Below are 8459 nucleotides of genomic sequence, written 5' to 3' on the forward strand. Positions count from 1 at the left end.
AACCAAGATACTTCTCATAATTATTTTGAACTCTAGCTCCACAATCCTTGATAATGTCTGCCCTTACCTCATCACCAACTGTAGGACTAAACAGAATAGTTGTTTTGTGCTTATTCAAACACTATCCCAATGCCTTCTCATACATCTCCAAAATGCCATTGATTTTCTTCCATTTCTTCCATGAAGCTTTCCCAAATATTAAACAATTATCTGCAAATAACAGATGTGTCAATTTCATCCCCCCTCGAGCCACAACAACTCCCTTTACTTCACCTCTTTCTTTTGCTTGCTCAAGCAAATCATTTAATCCCTCAGCACAAATCAAGAATAGATATGGAGATAATGATCTCCTTGTCTTAATCCTCTTATTGGATTTATAAAATCACCTAGTTTACCATTTACAAGAATAGCATAAGAGACTAAAGAGATACACTTGATAATCAATCCAGTCCACCTTTCTCCAAAACCCATCTTCTTCATTACAGCCTCCAAAAACCCCCCATTCCACCCTATCATAGGCCTTAGAAATATCAAGTTTAATTTCCATACTTCCAACTCTCCCTTTTTGCCTACATTTCATCGAGTGCAACATCTCATAAGCACTATAACATTGTCTGATATCAACCTCCCAGATATAAATGTACTTTGGCATTTTGAAATAATATCATCCAACACATTCTTAAGCATATTTGCAAGAGTCTTTGCAATGATTTTACAGACAACATTGCAAAGACTAATAGGCCTGAATTCATTCACATTGCTAGGCTTATTTACTTTAGGAATCAGAGCTATAAAAGTTTTATTGATAGCACTAAGCAAATTGCCACTATTCAGGAAATCCAACACTGCACTACAAACATCATCACCTACCACATGCCAAAAAAATTGAAAGAAACATGCCCCATAACCATCAGGTTCCGAGGCCTTCAATACTCCCATCATTCTCAAAGCCTCCTCAACCTCCTCCTTTTGAAAACCTTTCTCCAGAAAATCATTCATAAATTCAGTTACCTTTGGTTCCACAGGCCTAATACACTCATGAATATCTTCAACAGAAGGATTAGAACTAGCATAAATCTCAGTAAACTGATCTTTGAAAGTAGCAGCAATACCTTCCTCATTTTCCTTCAAAACACCCTTACCATCTTTAATATCCACAATCTTATTCCTTTTTTTTTTCTCTGATTTGTACACTCATGAAAGAATCTAGTATTTTTATCACCCAAGTTGTACCAGTTCTTCTTTGCACGCTGCTTCCATTTAACATCTTCTTGTTCCAGTAGACAACCCACCCTCTCTTGTAGTGCTTTCAACTCCTCCATGTTGTGTTGGCTTAAATTTTCTTAATTTTCTCATAAATCTGTACAATCTCCCTTCCTCTCTCCTTATCTCTCCCTTTAAAACATGTAGTTAGTGAACCACTGTAGATCTTGAGTTTTGATTGAATTTTTTGAAAAGGTTCTGCTCTTGACTGTCCAATCTCCCAACCTCTTTTAATCACCTCTTCACATTCTTCCTGTTTTATCCAACAAGCCTCAAATCTGAATGAGAATTGTCATCTCATCCTTCTTTGCTCACCCTCAACCATAGAAAGTAATATAGGTAAGTGGTCAGAACACCTACCAATCAAGCCCTCAACCCTCATTTCCTTAAACATAGACCTCCATTTATCAATCACCACATATCTATCAAGCCTCTCTTTTGTGAAGGATTGATCACTATGCTTGTTTGACCATGTCAATCCCTTCCCACAGTAGCCAATATCCCCTAAACCACAATCCTCCAACACCTCTCTAAACAAGTTAATTTGACTCTTAGCCCTCCTCTTACCACCCATCTTCTCTTCTTGCCACAAAATTTCGTTAAAATCATCCCTACACACCAAGCTGAATCATTTAATGGCTTCAACTTCCTCAACAATTCCCAAGAAAGATATCTCTTTCCTGCCTCAGGATGCCCATAGAATCCAGTAAAAGTCCACTCTCTATCCCTTCTATCCCCTTTAACAAGCACACTGATATGCCAGCTCGAGTAATTAATCACTTCAACTCCTCTCTCTTCCTTCCAGAACAACACTAGACCACTTTTCCTCCCCACAGAATCCACCACCAGACCACCCTCCATACCCAATCTCCTCTGTAATCCAGAAATTTTATGAGATTTATTTGTGAAACAAAAACCAAATTAGGCCTCTTCTCCTTAACCAAAAGGCTAAGGTCCTGAACTGTTCGAGGGTTGCCAAGCCCTCGACAGTTCCAACATAAAAGATTCATAATGCCCGGTGGTGCTGCTCAGCAGCCACCACCCCTAGCCTGTCATCAAAACAGACCAACATGCCACTACCTCTCATCCTCTTTTCTTCCATCATCTTTTCACCACCTTCCTCCCCATGTTCATATATTCTTCTTAAAGCAGTAATTGAACTAGCAATCTTTCCTGGCTTAGGCTTAGCCCGCACCCTTCTCTTCCACCTTGAAGATCTTTTACTCTCTTGTGTCTGTACCACAACATTAGAACTCCTCCCTTCCATCTGCAACTTACTTTCAACCTCAGCATTATGGATCTCCTTCCCTTCTGCATAAGTATCTGACCTCTCCTCATTCACCACAGACAGCATCACTTAAGGTTGTACTTTCAATCCTTCATTCGACTCCTCCCCTTCTTTCCCTATCCCATCCTCCATCCCTTCCCCTTCTGATCTACTCCCTTCTCCATGTTACCAAATCCTGATCTTTGCTCATAATGATCACTCCCTCTCTAATCTTTGCTTCTATTAAAACCTTTCCTCCTTTGAGGTAACGCTCTCAACCAAACACCATACTAATCCGAGTTCCCATCCCTCTCGTCAACCCTCCTTATCATGAACAATCCTCCCACAATTGAAACACAGAGTAGGCAACTTCTCATACTGGAATGGCACCCAACTATTCTTCCCATCCACATCAATAGTTCTTCCTCGGGCTAAGGGCCTTCTAAGATCGCACTTCACCCTCACCCTTAAGTACCTTCCCCAAGCCAAACCATCTTCCTGTACATCTACCTCCATCACCTCCCCCATTGATCTCCCGATTAACGCTCCCATTTCTTTGTTCATGTAACTCAGCTGTAAGTTCAACATCTGTATCCAAAGACATGCATGATCAAAATCAATCTTATTAGGCTGCATTTCCCCATCAAAATCCTTTAGAACAAATAAATTGTTGTCAAACAACCATGGACAGCCATTAAGAATTCTCATCTTATCTTTGCGGTTTACGAACGTAATGACAAAACAATTACTCCCAATGTCATGAAATTCCAGTGGTTTTCCTACGTTCCACACCTTCTCCATCATCAATTTGACTACCTTGGTTCCAATCTTGCGATCCCATAGCACCTTCCCAACTAAACTCCTTTCGCCCTTTGCTTTTGTCAACCCTAACGTATTCTTTTGCACTTCAATCGGAATCTCCTCTTCATCATTCAATTTCAGCCTCCTCCAGACCTCTTCTATATCCTCCATCGCATTACTCTGCTCACAATTGCAAGCAAAGAAATTCTCTCTTCCTCCAAAGAAGAAAATGACTAACGGCTTCACCTCACTCGCTTTCTAGAAATGGAAAGCAGTTGAGAGAAGAGTCTTCAAGGAAAAAAAAAATGGTTTTGAGCTGTACATTTGAGAGAACAAAGATCACCTTTCTATTAAAAATATGAAAAATACACTTCACTGAATTGAATTCACCAAAAGACAAATAAATAATAAATAAATAATAATGTGGTTATCGCTTAAAAAAAATTCACTAACAGATAATTTTTTACTGTACATTTGAGAGAACAACATAACATTTTTCTAAATAACTCATGACACATTTAAATAATAGATAGATCAAAGCAACTTTAAGTTGAGAACTTCACAGTCGGGTTTAGCAAGACAGACAGAACCATATATCTGGGCATGGCGGGTCCCCCTTCTCTTTCTACCTCCAGAGGTCGTTAGGGGCATTCCCGCAATTTCACCCACAAAACCCCGGGTATATGCATTCACAAACCAACACGGTGGTCATAAAGACACTGAACCCCCAAACCCAAAAGCTCTGTAGACAGTCTCTCTGTTTCCTCGTTCCTTCCTCTGCACCTTTTACCCGCTTTCTTCCTCTTTTCTTTTCTAGGGTTTCATAGAAAGTTTTTTCACTGACTTTCAAAGTCCTCGATTCTCCTTGTAACACTACCGGATTCTCGCGTTTAATACCGCAGTTTTCTGCAGCTCTCTTGGATTCGATCCAACATCGAGAAATGGACTCCGATTCGTGGCATACTCGTCTCTCCACTTCCTCGAAGCGCTATCAGTCTCGCTCGGGTTTGCCCCTCATATCTGTTTGTTTACCGAGAAAGTGGAGGAAACTTTTTGGTTGAGTTTTAACTTTTTTTCCCTTTTGGGTTTGTGATGATGGTGCAGATCTGTTCTTTGGAGGAGGTCATGATGAAATTGACGTGGAAGAGGACTCGAGGGCCGAGTTTCTCTGCCCGTTTTGCGCTGAGGATTACGATGTCGTCGGGCTTTGTTGCCACATCGATGAGGAGCATCCTCGGGAAGCCAAGAATGGGGTACCCTTATATTATTATTATTTTGGTTATAATTCTCTAATAAAGGTTTACTTAAACGCACACGCGCAATAAATGTGTAAAATTTACTTAATTAGTGAATAAATCTTGCAAATCTTAGTGAAGGGTGTGCGAAAACGTTCTTTTCAATTTGCTTGTAAAATCGCTAAGTTCTGAAATATAGAATTAGTAGACAATGTACATTTGGGCCGCCTTTAATAAAAGGTTTGCTTGCTTGTTGAATTTAACAATATGAAGTAAAAAAATTAAATTTTCCTTCACTGACAATGTGGGTTTTGGTCCTGCACTAACGGGCAAGGGGTTTCGAGTATCCCTTTTTTATTGAAATTTGTATTCGTAAATGGTATAAATGATGATTACCTTGACGATTTATTGCTTTCGGATGATTTACATGTCTGCTCATAATGCTATTGGCCATATTTCCAGGTATGTCCAATTTGTGCGAAGAGGGTGGGAATGGATATTGTTGGCCATGCTACAACGCAACACGGGAGTTTTCTAAAGATATCCTTTACAGCTTGTTGACCCTTGAAATGCTTTAATTCTGGATTGCGTTTTTAAGTTTTGGTTCTGTTCTAGTACCTGTTCACTGTGTTTTCAAGGTCTGGTTTCTTAATGTTTGATTTTTCTATAAGTTAAACTTGATTAATGATCAAATAAGTTTTTGCCTGACTAGATAGAGCGTATACAAGAAGAGCACCTAGCAAGAAAATGAGAAGAGTAAACAAGTTCTGAAAACTAGAAATAGAAAAAAGAATCTGATTCCATCAACTTTTTTCTTACTGCTTCATGTTATGTCTCTGTAGTCTAAATGATGACTGCTGAACAAGGAATCCAGTTTAGGTGACATGGTTTGATTCCTTGTTTCTCGTAAGATTATTTTGACCGCATCGCTTGACCATAATTTTCTAAAGACGGGAGATTAGTTTATAACTCCTTCAATATGATGCTCCATATGATAAGGATAATGGTAGGTAGTGTATGAGATCCCACATTGCTTGATAAGAAGAAGTTCTTGCTTTTTATAAGGTTTCAATGGGGCTCCAATTGTATCATTGACTAGTCTTTTTGGAGTATAGACCATGTGGTTAGGGCTTATCATTAGGGCATTACAAATGGTATTAGGGCCTATCTTAACCAGAAATGTGGGACTTGAGCTGTGCCACCTACACCGGATTGGCCAGACGAGGATATTGGGAATTTAAGGGTGGTAGATTTTGATACCCCATATTATAAAGATAAGGGTAGGTGGTGTATAAGATCCTGCATTGCTTGGGAATGAGAAGTTATTCTCTTTATAAGCTTCCAATGGGGCTCCAATTGTATTATTGACTAGTCCTTTTGGAGTATATGCCATGTGGTTAGGGCTTTCTATTGGGGTGTTACATTCAACCTTTTCATCTTAACTTTCATTAGACCTTGCTTTTAACATTAAAACAGTATATCACTGTATTGTCCACCCACCCAGCCGTGGGACTCTAAGGGTCAGACATTTAACATCTCTTTGATTCCAGTGTTTCCAGAGTGGAACCAAAGATGAGTTGACTGATGGAACTTCTCTGTTTTTTTTACCAATTTTATTCAATAATCTGTCAACATGATTGCTCACTGTTCACAAACCATCTTAAGCACCTTCTGTTTTTACAAATCATTTTCTTGTTCGAGTTCCCTATTTAAGTAAAAAAGGCAGTTTCTTTCGTGGATCATTGTTTCCATAGTTTTATTTAAGTGAATCTCTTCTGTTTAAGCTCTAGGACTTTTCTCTCATGTCTCTGATTGCTTTGCCACACTTTTTAGTAACACAATGAAGAGTTCATGTGGTTCCTTAACTTCAGATCACGTGCAGCGCAAGAGGAGATTCAGAAAAGGTGGTTCTAATTCGACATTTTCACAATTGAGGAAAGAGTTAAGAGAAGGAAATTTACAAATCCCTTTTGGAGGAGGATCCTCTTGCATTGTTTCCTCAAATACAGAACCAGATCCTTTGTTGTTATCATTTATGTATAATGCGCGTGTAGTTGATGAATCTGTGGATGTTCAGTCTTGTTCTTTGGTGGAAACAAGCTCTGTACACAAAAGCTCAAAGGAGGATTTCTTGGAACGGTATGTGTGTGCTTTGGGTTTTCATTAATTTTGTAATATTCTATTTAGTACATGTTTGGGATTGCGGTGGAAAATATAACTTATAGTTTTAGGGCTTATAGCTTATAACTTAAGTAATAAGTTCTACTATTAAAAAGTTATTTACTGTTTGGTAACCATATGTTTAAAACACTTTCAATCATGTTACATTTGTTCAGAAACAAATTAAAAAAGTGCTTTATGAGGTAGAAATGACGATTACTTGAATTTTTAAAGATTATGATCATATCCTTGAAAGTTTGAAAGTTGTAATTATCTGAAAATTGTATAGGTATTTTCATCCATTGACAGCTTTTTTAAAGTTCGAATTACGTTCTACAATATTCAAAAAAACACTTTTGAGGAAAAGCATCAAAATAATGATTTTCCTCAAACGTACTTTTTAGCTTATTTGAGATTAAAAATGCTTTGATATGAAACACCTAAACAACCTAATTTTTCTATTCAAGAGATTTTATACCTATTTAAGTACTTTTTAAGACTCCTACTGTAATCCCAAACAGGCCCTTAGTCTTTGAAAATAAATGAATGAGAAAACTCAGATAGATCAACAGCAATATAAACTATTGTCAGGAATGGCTTTGACTCTGGGCCAGATAGGCACTTGTAATTGTTTCAAGTTCTAGGGTTTATGAATATGTCCATTTAATTGTTTTAAATAAGAATATTGAGTATTGAATGTTCTAGATTCGGTAGTTTAAGCTTGCCCTTCTCTATACATTTTGGTGAAATTTATTTGTGATATTATATATGTAATCTGTTTGCTATTACTACTTGAGTGTATTACTTGAGACTTGGCAGTTTTCTTTGTTGATCAGTTCTGCACATTCTTTGTGAAGCATGCTTCTGTTGTCAGTCTTTAGTCAACTTTCCACCCTTTTGCAAGACCGACCAAGTGAATTAATGCAGGAATTTATTTTATCTTCACCACATGATCTAATAAATCTTTAGATTGAACTGCCATATATACATGGGCACACCTCTCCCATTGCTCCTTGTACGATGTGTTGGTGCATGTCCATGCTTATGACAGAGAGAGAGAGTTAGAGTGAGAGTGAGGTATTATGTATCAGTATTTTACCGAGTAATGAATTCATCACATTCTTTCATTCAAATCTAACAGTAGTTTATTGTGACAGAACTCCACGACACACTATGTTGTCTGATGAGGACCAAGAGGAGAAGACTCGGAAATGTGAGTTTGTCCAAGGACTGTTGATGTCCACCATTCTTGATGATAATATGTGAGTTAAGAACAGTATGCGCGGAAGACCTGCCAAACCTATATTAGGACTGGAAATAAAAAATTAAGATGGAAGAAGGTGAGATTCCATTATGTTACTTCTAGTGGTAGTGGTTATAGGTCGGGGGAAATGTCTTTTGTTGTAATTAGAATTATGTGTATAATCAAAAGATGGAAGAACTTATTCCTGTCTTTGCCTCCTCCTTTATACACTTTTAATTAATCTAAGTTGTAAACTTGAAAGTGCATTAAGGAATTTCAGAATTTTGGAAGTCCCTGTAAATTCAGGATAACATAATCACAGGCAGCGATGGACCCGTTGACCAGAAAAAGGAGATAAATCAATCCAAAGCTCAAGATATGGAACTTTAGCTTTACCTTACCAGGGAGCTTGCATCTCATACTTATTTGCCTAGATTTAGCACGGTTGCCCTGGCATTAAAAAAAAAAAAAAAAAAGACAGTAAATAGTG

General features: G+C 37.9%; 1 protein-coding gene across 1 annotated transcript; it reads left to right on the forward strand.

Annotated features, from left to right (window-relative positions):
* The first annotated feature begins 4032 nt into the window (after window positions 1–4032).
* Window positions 4033–8259, forward strand: LOC121234790 (protein DEHYDRATION-INDUCED 19 homolog 4). The gene is made up of 5 exons (XM_041130895.1): window positions 4033–4336; window positions 4436–4584; window positions 5029–5106; window positions 6443–6705; window positions 7884–8259. The coding sequence occupies exons 1-5, from the start codon at window positions 4273–4275 to the stop codon at window positions 7990–7992; spliced, it is 663 nt and encodes a 220-aa protein (XP_040986829.1). The 5' UTR covers window positions 4033–4272; the 3' UTR covers window positions 7993–8259.
* Window positions 8260–8459: the final 200 nt, after the last annotated feature.

The sequence above is a fragment of the Juglans microcarpa x Juglans regia genome, chromosome 1D, assembly GCF_004785595.1.
Source record: "Juglans microcarpa x Juglans regia isolate MS1-56 chromosome 1D, Jm3101_v1.0, whole genome shotgun sequence".
In the NCBI taxonomy this organism is placed as follows: domain Eukaryota; kingdom Viridiplantae; phylum Streptophyta; class Magnoliopsida; order Fagales; family Juglandaceae; genus Juglans; species Juglans microcarpa x Juglans regia.

Coding starts and splice junctions, on each gene's coding strand:
- LOC121234790 (XM_041130895.1), top strand. CDS start 4,273: ATGGACTCCGATTCGTGGCATACTCGTCTCTCCACTTCCTCGAAGCGC. Junction 5,107..6,442: donor AACACGGGAGTTTTCTAAAG/ATATCCTTTACA, acceptor ACTTCAGATCAC/GTGCAGCGCAAGAGGAGATT. Junction 6,706..7,883: donor AAGGAGGATTTCTTGGAACG/GTATGTGTGTGC, acceptor TTATTGTGACAG/AACTCCACGACACACTATGT.